General features: G+C 35.3%; 3 protein-coding genes across 5 annotated transcripts; 1 reads left to right on the top strand and 2 right to left on the bottom strand.

Annotated features, from left to right (window-relative positions):
- Positions 1–4,848: 4,848 nt before the first annotated feature.
- LOC137965171 (MADS-box protein SVP-like) lies at positions 4,849–5,445 on the bottom strand. The gene is made up of 2 exons (XM_068811548.1): positions 5,263–5,445; positions 4,849–5,214 (listed from the first exon to the last, which is right to left on the bottom strand). The coding sequence occupies exons 1-2, from the start codon at positions 5,443–5,445 to the stop codon at positions 4,849–4,851; spliced, it is 549 nt and encodes a 182-aa protein (XP_068667649.1).
- Positions 5,446–9,716: 4,271 nt separating this feature from the next.
- Positions 9,717–13,054, top strand: LOC137966416 (uncharacterized). Of its 3 annotated transcripts, XM_068813014.1 has the most exons (5): positions 9,717–10,118; positions 10,761–10,914; positions 11,259–11,449; positions 12,113–12,226; positions 12,339–13,054. In XM_068813014.1, exon 1 carries the CDS (start codon positions 9,728–9,730, stop codon positions 10,064–10,066), a length of 339 nt encoding a protein of 112 aa, XP_068669115.1. In that variant the 5' UTR covers positions 9,717–9,727; the 3' UTR covers positions 10,067–10,118; positions 10,761–10,914; positions 11,259–11,449; positions 12,113–12,226; positions 12,339–13,054. The 3 variants fall into 3 exon arrangements, with proteins under 3 accessions (XP_068669115.1, XP_068669113.1, XP_068669114.1); XM_068813012.1 differs by having other exon boundaries at positions 11,259–12,226; XM_068813013.1 differs by having other exon boundaries at positions 10,758–10,914; positions 11,259–12,226.
- Positions 13,055–20,333: 7,279 nt separating this feature from the next.
- LOC137965170 (MADS-box protein SVP-like) lies at positions 20,334–20,900 on the bottom strand. The gene has a single exon (XM_068811547.1). It carries the CDS (start codon positions 20,898–20,900, stop codon positions 20,334–20,336), a length of 567 nt encoding a protein of 188 aa, XP_068667648.1.
- Positions 20,901–24,315: the final 3,415 nt, after the last annotated feature.

Genomic DNA, 24,315 nt, shown 5'->3' with positions numbered 1-24,315 from the left:
ACTTGCCAAGAATGCGAGTGAGCTCGACAGCTAATGATGAGAGATCAGGCGTAGAATGCTGGGGGGAGCTGGTGCAGAAGGTGCATCTGAATAATCCAAAGATCCAATGGCAGCAGATGGATGAAAACCTCTATGTGGTGGTGGACAACTAAATGTATGATGTGGTGCAGATTTGAAATGGCCTTGATGTTAACGACCAGAGGCATGATGTTGTGTAGGTTTGAAATTGCCTTGATTTTTATTGTTGCTTTGCAATGAGGGGCACTGGTGTTTCCAATGACCTTTACCATGACAGTGGGAACATTCATCTTGTGGAAGTGGCACTTTAGGCTTCCCTGATGACTGATGAGTATGAGAGTGTGTTCCAGAACCAAGTATGCCCCCTGATGGCTGAGGAGTATGAGAGTGTGTTCCAGAAACAAGTACCTGTGACATATCAGGTGATGATGTTTTACTGGAAGAAAGCCCACCCAAAGACCTCAACCATGTTTCTTCAGCCAACAATTAAGATACAGTTGCAGACAAGTTGGGTAGCGGAGCTCTATGGATCATAGATCCTCTTATCAGTTCAAAATCACTGCGAAGAGCCATAAGAAAATCGGTAAGCTTGCGATCATCACATGCTCTGCTATATTCAGGGAGCTTCCGAAAGGAGGGTGGATCCATCATATATAGTTGATCCCACAGAGGTGTCATAAAGGAGTAGAATTCTTGAATTGTACGATCACCTTGCTTAGCGGACAACAATTCTTTCTCAATCTGATATATTTTGGCATAGTTTGTCTGCTCATACAGAGTTTCCAAATAGTCCCATATTTCTTTTGCAGTCTCATACTTCAAAAGTTGCAAACTGATAGACGAATCCACGGAGTTGTTGATCCAAGTGATGATTTTTACATTTTCAGTCAACCACTTCTTATGTTCTTTGATGAAGTCAGTGGATGTAGGTTCTGAGCAGTGATTTGTCCATCAATGTAATCCCAAGAGTCTTTTCCAACTAAAATTTTTTATTCTAAACAAATCAAACTATTTAAAATAAACTAAAATTTTATTTTTATCAGCATGTGCCTTTTGATTCAAAGTGCTTTTGTGAATTTTACGCTTTCGTACACTAGAAAGAACTCTCGGTACTCTTAATTTATATATTTAATTAAATTAAAAAATCTTAATCTAACGTATTTATTTATTAGTTTAAAAAATTTAATATTTATCTTAGTTTATCTTATTAAAATTAAATCTATCAGAGTAGTTTTATGTAAAATAACCTCTTTTGTATTTATATAAATTAAGGATTTTAACAATATATTTGATTTCAAATTTGCGAGAGAGAATTTAGCTATTAGAAAATTAAAAATACGGATATTATAAAATTAAGTAATTTTTATCATTTATATTGATAAATTATGTTAAATAACTAATTATTTATAAAAATTATTAATAAATTAAAAACATGTTAAAATTATTTTATTTTAAACAAATCAAACTATCTAAAATAAACTAAGTTTTTCTTTTTATCTGCATGTGCCTTTTGATTCAAAGTGCTTTGGTGGATTTTACTCTTTCATACGCAAGAAAGAACTCTCGGTACTCTTAATTTATATATTTAATTAAATTAAAAAATATTTATTTAATGTATTTATTTAGTAGTTTAAAAAGTTAATATTTATCTTAGTTTATCTTGTAAAAATTAAATCTATCAGAGTATTTTTTATGTAAAATAACCTCTTTTGTATTTATATAAATTATGGATTTTAACGATATATTTGATTTCAAATTTGTGAGAGAGAATTTAGCTATTAAAAAAATAAAAATACGGATATTATAAAATTAAGTAAATTTTATCATTTATATTGATAAACTATGTCAAATAACTAATTATTTTTAAAATTTATTAATAAATTAAAAACATGTTAAAATTATTTATTAATTTGAAACATTTTGAAATTATTTTATTTTAAACAAATCAATCTATATAAAATAAAGTAAGATTTTTTTTTTTTTGCATGTGTCCTTTGTTCAAAGTACTTTTGTGAATTTTACGCTTTCGTACGCTAGAAAGAACTCTCAGTACTCTTAATTTATATATTTAATTAAATTAAAAACTCTCAATTTAATTAATTTATTTATTAGTTTAAAAAAGTTTAAATTTATCTTAGTTTATCTTATAAAAATTAAAACTATCAGAGTGATTTTATGTAAAATAACTACTTTTTTATTTATATAAATTAAGGATTTTAAATATTTATTTTATTTAAAATTTGTGTGAGATAAAATTATCTATTAAAAAATTAAAAATACGGATATTATAAAATTTAGTAACTTTTATCATTTATATTGATAAATTATGTTAAATAACTCATTATTTATAAAAATTATTAATAAATTTAAAACTAGTAAAAATTATTTATTAATTTAAAACATGTTAAAATTATTTTATTTTAAACAAATGAAACTATCTAAAATAAACTAAGATTTTATTTTTTTGTGCATGTGCCTTTTTATTCAAAGTGCTTTTGTGAATTTTATGCTTTCTTTCGCTAGAAAGAACTCTCAATACTCCTAATTTATATATTGAATTAAAATAAAAAATCTTAATTTAATGTATTTATTTATTTGTTTAAAAATTTTTAAATTTATCTTAGTTTATGTTATAAAAATTAAATCTATCATAGTAATTTTATGTAAAATAACATCTTTTTATTTATATAAATTAAGGATTTTAACAATTTATTTGATTTCAAATTTGTGAGAGAGAATTTAGCTATTAAAAAAATTAAAAATGCGGTTATTATAAAATTAAGTAATTTTTATCATTTATAATGATAAATTATGTTAAATAAATAATTATTTATAAAACTATTAATAAATTAAAAACATTTTTAAATTATTTATTAATTTAAAACATGTTAAAATTATTTTATTTTAAAAAATCAAACTATCTAAAATAAACTAAGAATTTATTTTTATCTGCATGTGCCTTTTGATTCAAAGTGCTTTTATGAATTTTACGCTGTAGTACGCTAGAAAGAAGTTCCAATGATTACAAAATGTGTGCAAGTATCAAACAAAAACCATATAAGTATAATCATGTACACGGGAGGAAAAAAAAAGGGTAGATCCTATGGTCAACTAGGATGAAGGCGGAAGTCGACTGAGGATGATGTCAAACTGCTGCTCCATCATTTGCAGCTGTGTCGTCTTGTCATAGCGGGAAACAATTGTTACTTGAGTAAGCCGAACATCATTGATGACTTCTGCAAGAGTAGAGAGATGATCAGTAGACGATGATGCACCCTCTTCCATTCTTTTCCCCTTTGAAAATTCTTATTGTTCCTCGAGAGACTCGAGACTCATCTCGTCTCTGGAAGTGGCTTATTGTGGGGTTTTCTCCTTGGGTATATTTTCTTAATGAATCCACTATCCACACCACTTGACAAATCCAAAAATTTCCAACTTTGATTTCTCTTATGGACATCTTCCTTGTCATGTCCATAGAAACCTCATTCGAGAGGTCTATGCCACTTTGGAGAAGGGTGATGGTAATCTCTTGTGCGAATAGTAGATTGCCCGCCTCTGAGTTAACAACTACATCGGCCATCCTATTGGCCATGAAATATCCATAATCCAGAGTGACCCTCTAGAAGATAGTCATCAACCAGAAAATATCAGTTATGGTGAGCCGAGAGAAGGTTCCCTTCTTGGGATTCAAAACATGAGTCACTATTTCCATGTCCTCTTTGTCACATGGTGAGGTCTCGTATCCTCACCTCGTAGGAATTCCTTAATGTATGTCCAAAGACAGTAAAAATTACATCTTGAAAATTTTGAGGGAGTTCCTCAAGGAGATCCATTGACCAATTTTCATTTATGCACCTCATCATGCTCGTGATGGTGGAGTTAAGGAGATTATTCAGAGTGGGTGTCTGAATAGATATGAGTGTTTTCTTCACCCACCCAAAACCCAAACCCAGGGTTTTTGGTCTTTATGACACTCTGTATAACACCAATGCCATGTCTTTGTTATTTGGTAGAAGCTGCAGCTACCATGAAGGCATTCTCATCGGTTCAAGGAGAAAAAAGAAAAAAAAAATCCTTTTTGTACAAAATTTTTTTCAACTTTACATTGTCTTTTTTTTTCTAGTCTAATGCAACCACTTATTAACCATTTGCCACAGTTGATGTCCGGAAGATGTAAACTCTTATCTCCTGGATTTTCTGAAATTTCTTGTATATTTTCTGAAACGTCTGAAATGAGAAAAAACATCAATTGTTGTTTACAAGTGCGAAGGATTAAGTTCTCGGTTCTCCTCAATAGGGGTCCTGCAATCTGAATCCGGTGACAGTCTCGGATTCAGAACCGGGATCATTTGGTTGTCCAGATCTTTCCCAATACCTATACAAGTTTTAATTTGTGCAAGATAGGTCGATTATTTTTGGTGTCCATTTCGATGCAATTTCTAGTGTTGGACTTTAGATTTTTGGATCGGTTTTAGAGTTAATAATCGTCTTCAACCTTTGATTTAACAAAAATATAAACTAATTTACATCTCTTCTAGTCTCCAGACGGGCAAGAGATTTACAGAAACCTTCATCCACACCCAATACACAAGCCACCATGAAGTAAATGTAGTAAAGAGGAAGTAAACGGTGAAAGAGGGAGAAAATTTCCCGAAAATGAGCAAGAATTATTATTGAATCCCAAAGAGAGTTTTGAGAGTCAATCAATTAGAATAAGGTATAATCATCCCTCTAAAGAATAAAAAACCAAATGTGTCAAACACAGAAGTACAGTGCCAGAACCCAGAAATGGTGAGGAATCAAACAGTATAAAATTAAACAAAACCAACATCAACGCAGGAATGAATCCAGGTAGTAGTCGGAGACATCCAGTGGCGGAAAATCAATAAAGAAATCTTCCGATGGTAGCGAAATCTCGGATGAGGTAATTCCTACTTCTTCGGTATCCATAAGAAATATCTCAAGATCGTGATGCAGTTGGGTAGCCTCCACTTCGTCAATTATAGCAGCAGGTGCAGCCTCCAACGTCAACTGCTGCCCAGAGGCCGGCTTGGTAGCATTCAATTCGTCCGCTAGCTCCAGTATCGTGGCTTCTTCCTCCTCCAGATTGGCAATCAAAACTTCGAGCTCATCAAGGGTGCATTGCTCCAAGTCGATGTTGTCCAAGGAGACAAAGGGATCTTCGTCTTCCACCGCCTATGGGATGTTCGTCTCGCCTTCGAGATAGCGCTACAACAAACCCACATCTCCGAAGACAAAGCGCTTGCCGGTGGGAGAGAAGGGAACGACGAGGATGGAAGCGCCGATTAGAAGGGAGAGTTGCTTAGCTTTCTTGAACAGTCCCTTCTTCCGCTTGGAGAAGGTGACTTGCGAAGCTTGTCGATTCTCAATCTTCTTCATCTCCAGCTTTCTCTTTCCCATCCCCATTCTTTAACTTTTTTTCTTTCTCTGCACTCGCTGAAAATTTCTCTCTGTTAAAGAAACAACTGATTTCTTTACAAAGACAGAAAAAAAATTTACTGTTTATTTCATTTATTTTGTCTGATAAAAAATCTAGGAAGCCGGGTTGTCTTTCATTAGGAAATGAGTTGTCTTGCTGTAGCTTGTGTGAGCCTTGATAAAATCCGGATAATAACTGACAGGATCTTGCTCAAGAGAAATATGATCATCACTATTACTAATAATGATAATATTGTTGACATACACTAATAGAAACAGAACATGCTTGCCAGTATTGAGAGTAAATAGGGAAGTATGAGAGTGAAAATTCTTGAAACCTGAACCCACAAGAAATTGATGCAGTTTATGATACCAAACCCATGGAGCCTATTTGAGACCCTATACAACTTTATGAAGTTTGTAGACATAGGTTGGATGTTTTGTACCCTTTGGATGAAGAGATTTCTGTTATAAATTGTGTATAAATACTACTCTTAAATCAATGTAAAATGTGGTTCAATTCATCCTCTCATACTTTGTTGTGAAAATTTCTCTCCTTTATGTCGAATACAAGTTGCATAACAAAATCATTATGGAAAAAAGAGAACATAAAGAGAGGCGAAAGAAAGTCTTCTTACTTCAAAATATCCTACTCCGTACATTTCTCTTGCTTTGCTACCTTGGTTCCCTGTTTCTTTTTCTGTTCAGCCTTTTGAACTTTAAAGGAAATCCCAAAAAATCACCTAATAATTGTCTTTATTCATTCAATAATTGAATCGTTGTCAAATCTAAGAGCTCCCTTCAGTCTTACAAACAAAAGAAAGATGAAAAGAAGAGGGACGAAGGAACTCACAATGAGCATTCTACTGTACAATAATCCATGCTACAGTGAGCCAAGTCCCAAGACTCCTTTGTCATGGAAATTGTAGCTGAAATCAGGCCGCAAATGGAAAAATTACCAGCAAAGTAAAGTTTTGGCAGCAGTTAGGCAAGAGTCGAATTGCTCGAGCTTGCTTGACTGCGCGCCTCGATCGAAAATATCCTAGTAGCTAGCAAAATATTTGGCATATGCTACCAGAATTAAAGGGGATTGAGGATTACTGATGTCATGAGATGTCTTTATCTTCATTTGCTCCTCCGTAGAGCATTCTACTATAAAAATCCTCATTCACCTTTGGACATGCATCGAGATTCTTTGAGGAAGATAGTGCCAAAATATGGATTTCCGTCTAACGATATCGATTTTCTCTACGAGCTTCTCTTCCTTTTATCTTTCGACTCCAGTTTGTTTAAGAGGCTGAGGGGGCAGGGAGCATTTGCCATCTCAGCTAGTTTCTGAGAAAAACTTGACCCCTGTTCCATTAACGTATATATTAGATTAGATAATATGGATATATAGCTAGAAATAGATAGATATATAGTCTTTCAAAATAAAAAGGGTTTTAACGAAATAACAATATGACCCTTGGTTTACTTTAGAATGACATTTGTTTTTCTAGACTAATGCAACCACTAATTAACCATTTGTCAAGTTTGATGTCCGGATGATGGAAACTCTATCTCCTATCCTTTTAGCAATTTATGGTATATTTTCTAACACGTCTGAAATGAGAAAAAACTTCAATTATTTACAGCTGCGATGGTGAGGTGCCTATCGTGCCAAATCTATGAAATTCAAGGATGGCTACATGATTTCTTCTGGTCAACCAGTTAATGAATACATAGACACTGTAGTCATACATGTATTGCCTAGACACGTCAGCACCACTACTAAGAAATGTATAGATTGTTCGACCTAAAGTGAATAAAATGAGCAATTATGTAGAAGAGGATTGCCCACAAGTTATTAGTCATCAAGATTAATATTTCCCAGTACCTATACAAGTTTTAATTTGTGAAAGATAGGTCGATTAATTCTGATGTCCATTTTGATTCAATTTCTAGTGGTTTACTTTAGGTTTTTGGATGGGAAATGAGTTGTTTTGCAGTAGCTTGTTTGAGCCTGGATAAAATCCGGATAATAACTGAAAGGATCTTGCTCAAGAGAAATACGATCATCACTATTACCAGTAATGATAATATTGTTGACATACACCAATAGAAACGGAACATGCTTGCCATTATTGAGAGTAAATAGGGAAGTATGAGAGTGAAAATTCTTGAAACCTGAACCCACATGAAATTGATGCAGTTTATGATACCAAGCCCATGGAGCCTGTTTGAGACCATATACAACTTTATGAAGTTTGTAGACATTGGTTGGATGTTTTGTACCCTTTGGATGAAGAGGTTTCTGTTATAAATTGTGTATAAATACTACTCTTAAATCAATGTAAAATGTGGTTCAATTCATCCTCTCATACTTTGTTGTGAAAATTTCTCTCCTTTATGTCGAATACAAGTTGCGTAACAAAATCATTAAGGAACATAGAGAACATAAAATAGGCGAAAGAAAGTCTTCTAACTTCAAAATATCCTACTCCATACATTTCTCTTGCTTTGCTGCCTTGGTTCCCTGTTTCTTTTTCTCTTCAGCCTTTTGAACTTTAAAGGAAATCCCAAAAAATCACTTGATAATTATCTTTATTCATTCAATAATTGAATCTTTGTCAAATCTAAGAGCTCCCTTCAGTCTTACAAACAAAAGAAAGATGAAAAGAAGAGGGACGAAGAAACTCGCAATGAGCATTCTACTGTACAATAATCCATGCTACAATGAGCCAAGTCCCAAGACTCCTTTGTCATGCAAATTGTAGCTGAAATAAGGCCGCAAATGGAAAAATTACCTGCAAAGTAAAGTCTTGGCAGCAGTTAGGCAAGAATGGAATTGCTCGAGCTTGCTTGATTGCACACCTCGATCGAAAAAATCCTAGCAGCTAGCAAAATATTTGGCATATGCTACCAGAATAAAAGGGGATTGAGGATTACTGATGTCATGAGATGTCTTTATCTTCATTTGCTCCTCCATAGAGCGTTCTACTGTAAAAATCCTCATTCACCTTTGGACATGCATCGAGATTCTTGGAGGAAGATAGTGCCAAAATATGGATTTCCATCTAACGATATCGATTTTCTCTACGAGTTTCTCTTCCTCTTATCTTTCGACTCTCGTTTGTTTAAGAGGCTGAGGGGGCAGGGAGCATTTGCCATCTCGGCTAGTTTATGAGAAAAACTTGACCCCTGTTCCATTAACGTATATATTAGATTAGATAATATGGATATATAGCTAGAAATAGATAGATATATAGTCTTTCGAAATAAAAAAGTTTTAATGAAATAACAATATGTTTAGAATGACATTTGTTTTTCTAGACTAATGCAACCACTAATTAACCATTTGTCAAGTTTGATGTCCGGATGATGGAAACTCTATCTCCTATCTTTTCAGCAATTTATGGTATATTTTTTAACACGTCTGAAATGAGAAAAACATCAATTTTTTACAACTGCGATGGTGAGGTGCCCATCGTGCCAAATCCATGAAATTCAAGGATGGCTACATGATTTCTTCTGGTCAACCAGTTAATGAATACATAGACACTGCAGTGATACATGTATTGCCTAGACACGTCAGCACTACTACTAAGAAATGCGTAGAGATTAATTAATCTTTATTTGTTAGACCTAAAGTGAATAAAATAAATAAAATGTGCAATTATGTAGAAGAGGACTGCCCACAAGTTATTAGTCAGCAAGATTAATCTTTCCCAGTACCTATACAAGTTTTAATTTGTGCAAGATATGTCGATTAATTCTGGTGTCCATTTTGATTCAATTTCTAGTGTTGTACTTTAGGTTTTTGGACAGGTTTTAGGGTTAATAATCGTCTTCTACCTTTGATATAAGAAAAATATAAACTAATTTACATCTCTTCTTAGTCTCCTGACGGGCAACAAATTTATAGAAACCTACATCCACTCCCAATACACAAGCAGCCATGAAGTAAATGCAGTAAAGAAGAAGCAAAGGGTGAAAATGAGCAAGAATTATTATTCAATCCCAAATAGAGTTTTGGGAGTCAATTAATTAGAATCATCTCTGTACATAATAAAAAACCAAACGTGTGAAACGTGCCAGAACCCAGAAATGGTGAGCAACCAAACAGTATAAAAATTAAAAAAACCCAACATCAACGCAGGAATGAACCCAGGTAGTAGTCGGAGACATCCAGTGGCGGCAAATCATTAAAGAAATCTTCCGATGGTAGCGAAATCTCGGACGAGGTATTTCCTTCTTCTTCGGTGTCCATAAGAAATATCTCAAGATCCTGATGCAGTTGGGTAGCCTCCACTCCGTCAATTACAGCAGCAGGTGCAGCCTCCAACGTCAACTGCTGCCCAGAGGCCGGCATGGTCGCATTCAATTCGTCCGCGAGCTCCAGTATCGTGGCTTCTTCCTCCTGCATATTGGCGATCAAAAGCTCGAGCTCATCAAGGGTGCATTGCTCCAAGTCGATGTTGTCCAAGGAGACAAAGGGATCTTCGTCTTCCACCGCCTTTGGGATGTTCGTCTCGCCTTCGAGATAGCGCTGCAACAAACCCTCGTCTCCGAAGACAAAGGGCCTGCCGGCGGGAGAGAAGGCAACGACGAAGACGGAAGCGCCGGTTAGAAGGGAGAGTTGCTCAGCTTTCTTGAACAGTCCCTTCTTCCGCTTGGAGAAGGTGACTTGCAAAGCTTGTCGATTCTCAATCTTCTTCATCTCCAGCTTTCTCTTTCCCATCCCCATTCTTTAACTTTTTTTCTTTCTCTGCTCTCGCTGAAAATTTCCCTCTGTTAAAGAAATAACATAGCAGATCAACTGATTTCTTTACCGTTTATTTCATATATTTTGTGTGATAAAAAATCTAGGAAGGCAGTAGGAAATGAGTTGTCTTGCAGTAGCTTGAAACCGTTGATAAAATCCGGATAATAACTGACGGGATCTTGCACAAGAGATTTGGTTTTAATAATCTCAGGGTTGTAATCGTAATCTCGGGGCATAAACTGAATCCAGGTAATTATCGTCTTTGCTGTCCTAACAGACACAACGGTTTTGAAATACAACGGTTTCAGCAAGTTAAACCGTATGGCTGTAAGAAGAGTCGCATTTTTGTGTAGTTTTGCCCGGTAAATCTTACGAAAATGAGTCAAGAATTTAATCTTCCGGCTGTTTCTAACTGTGAGGTCTATACCGAACTTTTGGAGCATTTGTCCTGTTTCTGTAGTTTTTGTCTTCATATGACTGAAGATTTTCTGACATTGTAGACTTTGTTACTTGGCACATTTTTATGTTAAATAGAGTGATATTTATTTGATTTTAGCAGATTAAGAGCATTGCGATGGACAAGAAGAGTTGGAGTTTGGTAAAATCCTATTTCTGTGTGGACGAAGTAAATTCAGTTCTTGCAGGGGAGGATTCAACCAAGCATGATGCTCACAGAAAGATGATGCAGCTATAGTTATCCAGTCGGCATTCTGGTTTGCTTATGCTTCCTAAACATTGTATCTACTAATAGCTACAAAAGCCATCTAGGTATTAGCATCATAAATGATGTAATCCAATAGAAATTATGCAGCATGATTCTTAAATTGGGCAATTGGTTGACAGTCATGCTGAAAGAAATAGCCTCTTGGAAAAGAAATTCTGATGGTCTAACATCAAGAGGCATGCCCTTAAGAAGTGGCTGACTCAAGACTTTCAGAGTTTCACCTATCCACAATGAGGCTAACTGATCTTGTTGGATTTTCAAGTCAAGGGTTTCTTTTTAGTGACTTTACTTGGGTGATTCTGAAAAGCCATTTTGCTGCTGTCTTTCTATCAGGCCAGGCGTCAGTTCCAAGAAACCAGAGGGTTCTGTAAAAGGGAGAGTAGTGAAGAAAGCAAACCATTCACCGAGTCTGGAGGCACATCAGTTGAAGTCGAAACTGGTGCTTCAACTGAAAAATACATGAAACTGCCCCTTTTCATCCTCGAGTACATCAGAAGTCCAAAACCCAAATCTCCAAGCAGAAGGTATTACACATGCCAACTCTTCTCACTTGAAACTGACATGTACATGTAAATTGAAACTACACTGCCTGCTTGAGACCTTAAAGGGAAAGTTCTGCATGTATATTTCATAGTATGACATCAAAATTTTGTCGAACCACATGTAAAACTATCATTTAATTATGAAAAGTTCAGTCTCTATTCCTCTTAAATAATACTTGGGTAAATTGAAGTGAACTCATAACATAAGCAATCATACTAGGAAATGAGAAATCTGATTTCTGTAGTAGGCATATAAACAAGTTGTCAACACATATATTGGGATCTAACAGATAGGAACTGCCGATAGGTAAGCTGATGGTACTTTTGAAATTGCCACTCTAGAAGTAGCCATAACTTGGAATTGTCTCCATCGAATAGTTCTGTCTAATAGAATTTTTTTATTTATATCCAATACGTAATAAATTAACAGGTAGGAGAAGATGACCAATTGAGTAAGAGTTAGTTCAATCTAATAGATTTAAGGCCCAGAATAGCAGATGGTAAAATACTTGAAAGCTGATAGAATTATATAACTTGTTTGGAATTGGTATTTCAACTCAGACTAGTGTGATTGTCAAAAACAAATGAACGAAAAGAAAATTGAATTTTTAGAAAAATTGTTCACCTTGAATGATGCCATCAAAGGAAGAATGGAACGACAGCACAGTGAGTAGCAATATAGCAAAGTTAAGAATTCAACACAGGCAGGAGGCAACAACAAGGCGTGAGAGAGCATTGGCTTATGCATTTTCACAACAGGTAAGTCTAGGTTTCTCAAGGACACTGATCTGTTTATTTTCGACTTATCGACTCTAATTTCTGTATGTTCAGAGTAAAGACTCAAGTATCCAAATGTTCTACTTGTTGACAGCTAAGAACCTGTACATCCAAAAAGAAACAAGCCCAATCAGACTCCAGGCAACCCAACTTGGGGATGGAGCTGGTTAGAGAGGTGGATGGCAACCTGCCAGCCAGAATCCTCTGTTGAAGATCTAAGAAGCAACTCACTACAGTCATCAAGCTTCGTTCAATACCAAGAAGAAAGATGATGTGGGAGGAGAAGAAAAGGAGAGCTGCGGATCCAATGAAATAACAGTTGGACTGGATGGTGTGATAGTAAATGGAGAAACCAGTAATGATGGACATGGACCACTGTACAAACAGGCTCAAAGCAGCAAGAACTGTGTCAAGACGAAAGACTGCCAAGTTGCCAACACACAACAGCGCCAACCAAGGTACAGTAGCTGCACTCCTTGGTTCTCACATATTATACTTTGACAAACTTATATTTGCATCCAATGGTTGCTGGAGTGTCTCTACTGAAGTCAATATCACTTAATACAGTATACTCACTGACTCTCCATGAAAGATTATGACAAAACATGTTGTTGGTGAGTCCCTTCATCTGCTTTCCTGGAAATCAGTTATTAATCAGTGTATAAGATATGTCTGGACTTATGTTGATGCATCTCAGGACAGAAGCAAACTAGATCTCTTTAGTTCTCCATTTACTGATAGATGTTAAAAATATTGAGCTTAAGAAGTTAATTCAAGGAAGGAAGAATTGCTAACCTGTGCTTCTTACCCTTTAATACGAAATGATGGGGGATTGAATCTTGAGAAAGGTCTGTTTAAATAAGTAGAAACCATCTGCATTTACCATTTCTTGGAGACTTTTGGGTTCTTTCACGAACTATTCACAGTGAAATCCTAAGATTAATTGTGTGGACGAGCGCCTAAGATGGTCATATACTCTTAATGATATTAGCTGCACCTAGTAAATTAAGTAATTTTAACAATATTTTTTTATTTATATAAATTAAGGATTTTAACAATATATTTGATTTCAAATTTGTGAGAGAGAATTTAGCTATTAAAAAATTAAAAATATGGATATTATAAAATTAAGATTTTTTTTCATATATATTGATTAATTATGTTAAATAACTAATTATTTATAAAAATTATTAATAAATTTAAAACATGTTAAAATTATTTTATTTTAAACAAATCAAACTATCTAAAATAAACTAAGATTTTATTTTTATCTACATGTGCCTTTTGATTCAAAGTGTTTTTGTGAATTTTACACTTTCGTACACTAGAATGAACTCTCGGTACTCTTAATTTATATATTTAATTAATTTAAAAAATTTAATTTAATGTATTTATTTATTAGTTTTAAAAAGTTTATATTTATCTTAGTTTATCTTATAAAAATTATATCTATCAAAATAGTTTAACGTAAAATAACCTCTTTTGTATTTAAATAAATTAAGGATTTTAACGATATATTTGATTTCAAATTTGTGAGACAGAATTTAGCTATTAAAAAATTAAAAATACGGATATTATAAAATTAAGATTTTTTTTTCATTTATATTGATTAATTATGTTAAATAACTAATTATTTATAAAAATTATTAATAAATTTAAAACATGTTAAAATTATTTATTAATTTAAAACATATTAAAATTATTTTATTTTAAACAAATCAAACTATCTAAATTAAGTTAAATAACTAATTATTTATAAAAATTATTAATAAATTAAAAAAAGTAAAATTATTTATTAATTTAAAACATGTTAAAATTTTTTTATTTTAAACAAATGAAACTATCTAATATAAACTAAGATTTTATTTTTATCTGCATGTGCCTTTTGATTCAAAGTGCTTTTGTGAATTTTACACTTTCTTATGCTAGAGAGAACTCTCGGTACTCTTAATTTATATATTCGATTAAATTAAATAATCTTAAATTAATAAATTTATTTATTAGTTTAAAAAATTTAAAATTTAACTTAATTTATCTTATAAAAATTAAATCTTTCGGAGTAATTTTATGTAAAATAACGACTTTTTTATTTATATAAATTAAGGATTTTAACAATTTATTTGATTTCAAATTTGTGAGAGAGAATTTAGCTATGAAAAAATTAAAAATATGGATATTATAAAGTTAAGTAATTTTTATCATTTATATTGATAAATAATTTTAAGCAACTAATTATTTATAAAAATTATTAATAAATTAAAAAAAAGTTAAAATTATTTTTTAATTTGAAACATGTTAAAATTATTTTATTTTAAACAAATCAAACTATCTAAAATAAACTAAGGCTTTATTTTTATCTGCATGTGCCTTTTGATTCAAAGTGCTTTTGTGAATTTTATGCTTTCGTACGCTAGAAAGAACTCTCGGTACTCTTAATTTATATATTTAATTAAATTAAAAAAATCTTGATTTAACGTATTATTTATTAGTTTAAAAATGTTAATATTTATCTGAGTTTATCGTATAAAAATTAAATCTATCAGAATAGTTTTATGTAAAATAACCTCTTTTGTATTTATATAAATTAAGGATTTTAACGATATATTTGATTTCAAATTTGTGAGAGAGAATTTATCTATTAAAAAATTAAAAATACGGATATTATAAAATTAAGTAATTTTTATCATTTATATTGATAAATTATGTTAAATAACTCACTCACCATCTGAGGGGGACGTCAGACACGAGTGGAAACGCGAGGGGTGGCAAGATGCGGATCATCAGAGTCCAGAGAGTCGAGAGGGAGAGGCGCCATGGGAGAAGGTAAGTCAGTACCTGCATGTGACTGCTGTGAAGGCAGACTAGAGGAAACCTCCGGATGGAGTGGTGAATCAGTGGACGGATGGTGAGTGATTAACTGGTCATCATGGGGCTCATCAGATACAAAGGGATCAATGTGTAACAACTCTGTATCATGCAAACCAGGAGTAGACAAGGGAATCCGAAAGTAACAGAACTGTTCCAAGAACTTAACATTGCGAGAAACAAAAAGTCTACCAGACTCAGGATGGTAACATCGGTATCCTTTTTTACCAAAACCATAACCAAGAAACACACAATGCAGATTTGGCAGACAATTTAGTGCGACAGGAAGGGGGTAATAAGACAAAGCATGCACAGCCAAAGACACGCAAGTGCTCATAGGTAGGACGAACACCATACAACCGTTCAAAAGGGGAGATACTGCTAGAAATAAATGAAGGAATACGATTAATCAAATAAGTGGCAGTATGAAGGGCTTCCCCCCAAAATTCAGAAGGGACAGAGGCATGGAGCAGTAAAGAGCGAGCGGTTTCAACAAGATGACGATGTTTACGTTCTGCAACACCATTCTGCTGAGGGGTATAAGGACAAGACAACTGATTAATAGTGCCCTCAAGACTTCAGAAAATCATTCAATAAAGATGACATATATTCACCACCCGAATCAAAGCGAAAAAATTTAATGTGAGTGGAAAAATGGGTTCGCACCATAGCACAAAATTGAACATAAATAGAATAAAAATTTCATTTCCGATGCATAAGAAATATCCAAGAGAAACGACTGAAATCATCGACAAGCAATGCATAAAAGCGAGCCCCACCTTTAGTGGATACAGGTGCAGGGCCCCAAACATCAGAGTGAACAAGATAAAAAGGAGAATAAGTAATCGAGTGACTTAATGTAAAAGGTAAATGGCATTGTTTGCCAAGATTACAACCAACACAATCACTAAGAGGGGAAGATTTAATAGTAGAATCCAACATATTGTGTGTGATCATAAACTGTAAACGAGAAGCAGAAACATGTCCTAAACGAGTATGCCATAAGTAAAAAGTATTATTTATAGAAAGTAAATCTTGCAACAGGGATTGAACTGACAAATTAGACACATGTAGAGATGCTGGCAATTTTAAATCATCAAGCAAGTAAAGACCACCTTCTCCATGGCCTATCCCAATTTGCCTCCCGGACTTGCGATCCTGTATAAGACAATGATCAGAAGCAAAGGTAATGATAAGACCTAAATCAGTAAGTTTGCCAATTGAAAGAAGGTTAACAGCTAGATGGGGAACATAAAAAACATCAGACAAAGACCAAGTAGGGTGAGTGACAGTTCCAACCGAGGCTATTGGCATGGGAGAGCCATTTGCAGCTTGGATGTTAACTGGGTGTGAAGGCTTAACACAATCATGTAAAAGAGACAAATGGGGTGTCATATGGTGTGTGGCTCCAGAATCTAAGATTCATTTGTGAGTGTCACTGGAGCCAGCAGAACAAGACATACCTGCATGGGATGCAAATTGAGTACTGGGAGCAGACGACTTGCCAAGAATGCGAGTGAGTTCGGCAGCTAATGATGAGAGATCAGGCGTAGAATGCTGGGGGGAGCTGGTGCAAAAGGTGCATCTGAATAATCCAAAGATCCAATGGCAGTAGATGGACGAAAACATCTATGTGGTGGTGGACGACTAAAGATATGATGTGGTGCTGATTTGAAATGGCCTTGATGTTGACAACTAGAGGCATGATGTTGTGTAGGTTTGAAATTGCCTTGATTTTTATTGTTGCTTTGCAATGAGGGGCACTGGTGTTTCCAATGACCTTTACCATGACAGTAGGAACATTCATATTGTGGAACTGTCACTTTAGGCTTCCCTGATGACTGATGAGTATGAGAGTGTGTTCCAGAACCAAGTACCTGTGACATATCAGGTGATGATGTCTTACTGGAAGAAAGCCCACCCAAAGACCTCAACCATGTTTCTTCAGCCAACAATTCAGATACAGCTGCAGACAAGGTGGGTAGCGGAGCTCTATGGATCATAAATCCTCTTATCAGTTCAAATTCACTGCGAAGAACCATAAGAAAATCGGTAAGCTTGCGATCATCACATGCTTTGGTGTATTCAGGGAGCTTCCGAAAGGAGGGTGGATCCATCATATATAGTTGATCCCACAAAGGTGTCATAAAGGAGTAGAATTCTTGAATTGTACGATCACCTTGCTTAGCGGACCGCAGTTCTGTCTCAATCTGATACCTTTTGGCAAAGTTTGTCTGTTAATATAGAGTTTCCAAATAGTCCCATATTTCTTTTGCAATCTTATACTTCAAAAGTTGCAAACTGATAGACGGATCCACGGAGTTGTTGATCCAAGTGATGAAGTCAGTGGATGTAGGTTCTAGAGCAGTGATTTGTCCATCAATGTAATCCCACAAGTCTTTTCCAACTAAAAAATTTCGCATGACAAACTTCCAAAGAGAGTAATTACTCCCATTTAACCGGACAAAGATAACCTTCAAATCATGACTAATTGAATCCGTAAAACTATAAGTCCAATAGAAAAAGTGCCACAAGCAATAGAAGATGGTTGCACCAGTCAGGATTCACGAGCAGGCAGTGACAAGACCGAAACCAACTCTTAACCCAGCCACTATAATCAACCTCCCTCACAAACACCAATCTATACCACACTTTCTCAAAAAAATAGAAACACGAGAACTTCAAACAACCACATAGAGCTACTGTCCAAACCCACTCCAAAACTCCGAAATCAATAAACTTCAATAGTAAACCAACAGAGGGATTCTTAGAATCCCGTGAGCCCGTAATGCTCTCCACAGATAGAGACCGCACAAGCTAGCACCATAAGTCGACAAAACAAAGTAATACAAACCACAAATAACGCAGAAATAGAGGGGAACCGACCTCGGATGACGCCAAAACGTCGATTCAACCAACAACAGAGCTTTTACGGGGCGGCGAGGCGTCTTCAAGCACCAGAGATCACCGGACAAGGAGCAGATGAGCGGCGCGAAAACTGCAGACGAGCAGAACGAGCGCAAATCGAGCAAAACAAAAAACATTTCTAGTGCGAGAACAACCAAATCAACTTAGACTGCAAAATCGAAGCAAAATCGCTCAATTTTCCGCTTTGATACCATGTAAATCTCTCTGATTTTAGAGAGTTTTTCCTTATGAAACTCAGAATCCCGAAAATACAAAGTAGCTGACGGGTTCATCAGAAACCCTATTCAAAAAGGAAGAGGGGAATTTACATGTATACCTTTGGACAAACGATAAAGACAAGTATGCCCCTTTACATATACATATTTACATTAACAAATCAAACTATCTAAAATAAACTAAGATTTTATTTTTATCTGCATGTGCCTTTTGATTCAAAGTGCTTTTATGAATTTTACACTTTTGTACGCTAGAAAGAAGTTCCAATGATTACAAAATGTGTACAAGTATCAAACGAAAAACATATAAGTATCCTCATGTACACGGGAGGAAAAAAAAGGGTGGATCCTATGGTCAGCTAGGATGAAGGCGGAAGTCGACTGAGGATGATGTCAAACTGCTGCTCCATCATTTGCAGTCGTGTAGTCTTGTCATGGCGGGAAATAATTGTTACTTGAGTAAGTCGAACATCATCGATGACTTCTACAAGAGTAGAGAGTTGATCAGTAGACGGTGATGCACCTCTTCCATTCTTTTCCCCTTTGCAAATTCTTATTGTTCCTCGAGAGGCTCGAGACTCATCTCGTCTCTTGAAGTGGCTTATTGTGGGTTTTCTCCTTGGATATATTTTCTTAATGAATCCACTGTCCACACCACTTGACAAATCCAAAAATTTCCAACTTTGATTTCTCTTTATGGACATCTTCCTTGTCATGTCCATAGAAACCTCATCCGAGAGGTCTATGCCACTCTGGAGAAGGGTGATGGTAATCTCTTGTGCAAATAGTAGAATGCCCGCCTTTGAGTTAACAACTATATCGGCCATCCTATCGGCCATGAAATATCCATAATCCAGAGGGACCCTCTAGAAGATAGTCATCAACCAGAAAATATCAGTAGTGGTGAGCCGAGAGAAGGTTCCCTTCTTGTGATTCAAAACATGAGTCACTATTTCCATGTCCTCTCTGTGACATGGTGAGGTCTCGTATCCTCACCTCGTAAGAATTCCTTAATGTATGTCCAAAGACAGTAAAAATTACATCTTGAAAATTTTGAGGGAGTTCCTCAAGGAGATCCATTGACCAATTTTCATTTATGTACCTCATCATGCTCGTGATGGTGGAGTCAAGGAGATTATTCAGAGTGGGTGTTTGAATAGATATGGGTGTTTTCTTCACCCACCCAAAACCCAAACCCAGGGTTTTTGGTCTTTATGATGCTCACTCTGTATAACACCAATGCCATGTCTTTGGTATTTGGTAGAAGTTGCAGCTATCCTCCAGGCATTCTCATCTGTTCTAGGAGAAAAAAGAAAAAGAAAATCCTTTTTGTACAGAAATATCTTCAACTTTACATTGTCTTTTTTTTTCTAGACTAATGCAACCACTAATTAACCATTTGCCATAGCTGATGTCAGGAAGATGAAGCTCTTATCTCCTGTATTTTCTGTAATTTATGGTATATTTTCTGACACGTCTGAAATGAGAAAAAACATGAATTGTTGTTTACAATTACGAAGGATTAAGTTTTCGGTTCTCCTCAATAGGGGTCCCGCAATCTGAATCCGGTGACTGTCTCGGATTCAGAACTGGGATGAATTTGGTTGTCCAGATCTTTCCCAGTACCTATACAAGTTTTAATTTGTGCAAGATAGGTCGAATATTTCTGGTGTCCATTTTGATGCAATTTCTAGTGTTGGACTTTAGATTTTTGGATAGGTTTTAGGGTTAATAATCGTCTTCTACCTTTGATTTAAGAAAAATATAAACTAATTTACATCTCTTCTAGTCTCCAGACGGGCAAGAGATTTACAGAAACCTTCATACACTCCCAATACACAAGCTGCCATGAAGTAAATGCATTAAAGAGGAAGTAAACGGTGAAAGAGGGAGAAAATTTCCCGAAAATGAGCAAGAATTATTATTCAATCCCAAAGAGAGTTTTGAGAGTCAATTAATTAGAATAAGTATAATCATCTCTCTACAGAATAAAAAACCAAATGTGTCAAACACAGAAATACAGTGCCAGAACCCATAAATGGTGAGCATTCAAACAATATAAAAATTTAAAAAAACCAACATCAACGCAGGAATGAATCCAGGTAGTAGTCGAAGACATTCAGTGGCGGCAAATCATTAAAGAAATCTTCCGATGGTAGTGAAATCTTGGATGAGGTATTTCCTTCTTCTTCGGTATCCATAAGAAATATCTCAAGATCGTGATGCAGTTGGGTAGCCTCCACTCCGTCAATTACAGCAGCATGTGCAGCCTCCAACGTCAACTGTTGCCCTAAGGCCGGCTTGGTCGCATTCAATTCGTCCGCGAGCTCCAGTATTGTGGCTTGTTCCTCCTCCAAATTGGTGATCAAAAGCTCGAGCTCATCAACGGTGCATTGCTCCAAGTCGATGTTGTCCAAGGAGAAATGCTCTTCGTCTTCCACCGCATTTGGGATGTTCGTCTCGCCTTCGAGATAGCGCTGCAACAAACCCTCGTCTCTGAAGACAAAGGGCGTGCCGGCGGGAGAGAAGGCAACGATGAGGATGGAAGCCCCGGTTAGAAGGGAGAGTTGCTCAGATTTCTTGAACGGTCCCTTCTTCCGCTTGGAGAAGGTGACTTGCAAAGCTTGTCGATTCTCAATCTTCTTCATCTCCACCTTTCTCTAGCTTTTGTAAAATCTCATCAAGGAACAGATAGAGATCGTCTTATACGAAACATCTGTTCCTTAACTCAAAATGATGAATTGAGGGAATTAGTTATACAACACATCTCTCCTTTCATCACTTTGTATCAATTGGAACGACTGATTGAAATCTTGTTCCAAAAATTAGAACAGACCTCAACTCATCTAAAATTCCTAAATGTCTGAAGAAATAGGAATAGAATGTACTTCTCTCCAAAATAGTGTTCATATACATCATGAAAGACAGGGAAAATACGATGAACATCCTAATCTTATGCAGGATGGACAAAAGTGGACAATAAGTATCCCTAGGATATCTGAAGTCTACAACAAAGATTGGATTGAGTTCCAAAAGAAATTCTTCGTCTTCCAAAAGGAACTATCTGTAGAAATACAGGATACCGACTCAAGTACCTTCTGCTACAGATTATTAAGTGAATCTGACTTAGCTAAGTTAAAAATATTTAAATATGTCCATTATGGACTAGTTCTTATAGGATTAGACCCCTTAATAAGAATCAATCAGAATTTACCCTTCATAGCAGCTATAGTAGATAACTCTGTGAAGAATAATTTTGAAAAAGCCCTACTCGGAGGAGTTAGAGCTAACTTTGGATTAGGCCCAGAATCCTTTACAACATGGCCCAATCTACAAATAGATTTAGAAGACAGGCACATCCAAGATAACTTGTCCCTAAAAATCTATACAGATTACTGGTCGAAAAATGGAATTCAACCAGGAAGAAGAATTATGCGCATACTTGTATGCATAGTAGCCTGAGGAATCAAAACTGGAAAGGTTCCAGTTAAAGATTCAAAGAAACTCACAGAATTAGCCAAAAATATTGGTTATTCTGATAACTTGACCATTGAAGAACTCAACCCCAGAGAGTTAACATGGCCAACAGAATGGGTAGTCCAACTTTTGGCACCCAGCCACGTTCTCCTCTCCTGAAAAACCATAAAGGAGATAGAAGGAAAACTAGTGATCACAAACACTAGATCCAGTTTTTCCATCGAACAGGATAGGCCCCCTACCTCAACAAGTAGAACCTCAAACAGTTCCTGTTTCGAAGGAATAGGAAACCCAAGGTTGTATGCTTATGATCCTCTTCACATCGATGATGGCACATAACCCATATAAAGCCTTAGGCCCATCAATAGGAAATAGTGACATTGTCACATATTCCAATCAAACCTTAGAGTCTTATGGTAAGACCCTTAATCGGTTAGAAAAAACTGTTTAGAATCTCCAATAGAAAATAAATTTCCTCTATGATGAACATAAACAAAGATAAATAATAAAGTGTCAAAACATCCTAGAAAATATTCTAGAAAAGATTGACCATGGAAATAGTCCTATTTTCTTCAAATAATTAACAGAACTAAAACAAAGTTTAGATAATCTAAACAAAGATAAAATGCAAGAACTTTTAACAGAAGTCTTAACATTAAAAGAACATCTAGGTTCAAAAGAACGTCTAGGTTCTCCAGGTCCATCAAGGTATAAAACACCTTTTACACCTTGGACACCAGAATTATCTATAAAAAGAAACTTTTAGATCATTTAAAATTAAAAAGAGAAAGCCTTGACCTCGCTTTACTCCAACGAAATATTCTTCAACCAGAAGATAATACAATCCCAGCAATGGTATGGTATTACTATTATCGGGAAAGATATACTGATCTCATCTACAACCTTAGATGCAAGATCAAGAAAATCAAACAAAAGCTAAACCTTATAGCTTTGTAAAATGACCATTCTTTCACTTTTTTTCTTTCTCTTCTCTCGCTGAAAATTTCTCTCTGTTAAAGAAACAACTGATTTCTTTATAAAGACGCAAAAAAAATTTACTTTTTATTTCATTTATTTTGTCTGATAAAAAATCTAGGAAGTCGGGTCGTCTTTCAGTAGGAAACGAGTTGTCTTGCAGTAGCTTGTTCGAGCCTTGTTAAAATCCGGATAATAACTGACAGGATCTCGCTCAAGAGAAATATGATCATCACTATTACCAGTAATGATAATATTGTTGACATACACCAATAGAAAGGGAACATGCTTGCCAGTATTGATTGTAAATAGGGAAGTATGAGAGTGAAAATTCTTGAAAGTTGAACCCACAAGAAATTGATGCAGGCAATGATACCAAGCCCGTGGAGCTTGTTTGAGACCATATACAACTTTATGAAGTTTGTAGACATAGGTTGGATGTTTTGTACCCATTGGATGAAGAGATTTCTGTTATAAATTGTGTATAAATACTACTCTTAAATCAATGTAAAATGTGGTTCAATTCATCCTCTCATACTTTGTTGAGAAAAATTTTCTCCTTTATGTCGAAAACAAGTTGCATAACAAAATCATTAAGGAAAAAAGAGAACATAAAGAGAGGCAAAAGGAAGTCTTCTTACTTCAAAATATCCTACTCCGTACATTTCTCTTGCTTTGCTGCCTTGGTTCCCTGTTTCTTTTTCTGTTCAGCCTTTTGAACTTTAAAGGAAATCCCAAAAAATCACTTGATAATTGTCTTTATTCATTCACTAATTGAATCTTTGTCAAATCTAAGAGTTCCTTTCAGTCTTACAAACAAAAGAAAGATGAAAAGAAGAGGGACGAAGGAACTCACAACGAGCATTCTATTGTACAATAATCCATGCTACAGTGAGCCAAGTCCCAAGACTTCTTTGTCATTGAAATTGTAGCTGAAATCAGGCCGCAAATGGAAAAATTACCAGCAAAGTAAAGTCTTGGCAGCAGTTAGGCAAGAGTCGAATTGCTCGAGCTTGCTTGACTGCGTGCCTCGATCGAAAAAATCCTAGTAGCTAGCAAAATATTTGGCATATGCTACCAGAATTAAAGGGGATTGAGGATTACTGATGTCATGAGATGTCTTTATCTTCATTTGCTCCTCCATAGAGCGTTCTACTATAAAAATCCTCATTCACCTTTGGACATGCATCGAGATTCTTTGAGGAAGATAGTGCCAAAATATGGATTTCCGTCTAACGATATCGATTTTCTCTACGAGCTTCTCTTCCTCTTATCTTTCGACTCCCGTTTGTTTAAGAGGCTGAGGGGGCAGGGAGCATTTGCCATCTCAGCTAGTTTCTGAGAAAAACTTGACCCCTGCTCCATTAACGTATATATTAGATTAGATAATATGGATATATAGCTAGAAATAGATAGATATATAGTCTTTCAAAATAAAAAGGTTTTAACGAAATAACAATATGACCCTTGGTTTACTTTAGAATGACATTTGTTTTTCTAGACTAATGCAACCACTAATTAACCATTTGTCAAGTTTGATGTCCGGATGATGGAAACTCTATCTCCTATCTTTTCAGAAATTTATGGTATATTTTCTAACATGTCTGAAAT

The sequence above is a fragment of the Aristolochia californica genome, unplaced genomic scaffold, assembly GCF_029961685.1.
Source record: "Aristolochia californica isolate CCGP_79_NKW_82.1479 unplaced genomic scaffold, dmAriCali1.0.hap1 SCAF_5, whole genome shotgun sequence".
Classification (NCBI taxonomy): domain Eukaryota; kingdom Viridiplantae; phylum Streptophyta; class Magnoliopsida; order Piperales; family Aristolochiaceae; genus Aristolochia; species Aristolochia californica.
Note: the sequence above shows the minus strand (reverse complement) of the source record. Positions and strands in the feature narration are given on the sequence as shown.

Bases quoted from the DNA above. Each gene is read 5' to 3' on its own strand.
- LOC137966416 (XM_068813014.1), top strand. From the start codon at position 9,728: ATGCAGTTGGGTAGCCTCCACTCCGTCAATTACAGCAGCAGGTGCAGC.
- LOC137965170 (XM_068811547.1), bottom strand. From the start codon at position 20,900: ATGAAGAAGATTGAGAATCGACAAGCTTTGCAAGTCACCTTCTCCAAG.
- LOC137965171 (XM_068811548.1), bottom strand. From the start codon at position 5,445: ATGGGGATGGGAAAGAGAAAGCTGGAGATGAAGAAGATTGAGAATCGA. The intron at 5,215-5,262 runs GTGGGTTTGTTG...AACATCCCATAG, and splicing joins AGCGCTTTGTCTTCGGAGAT to GCGGTGGAAGACGAAGATCC.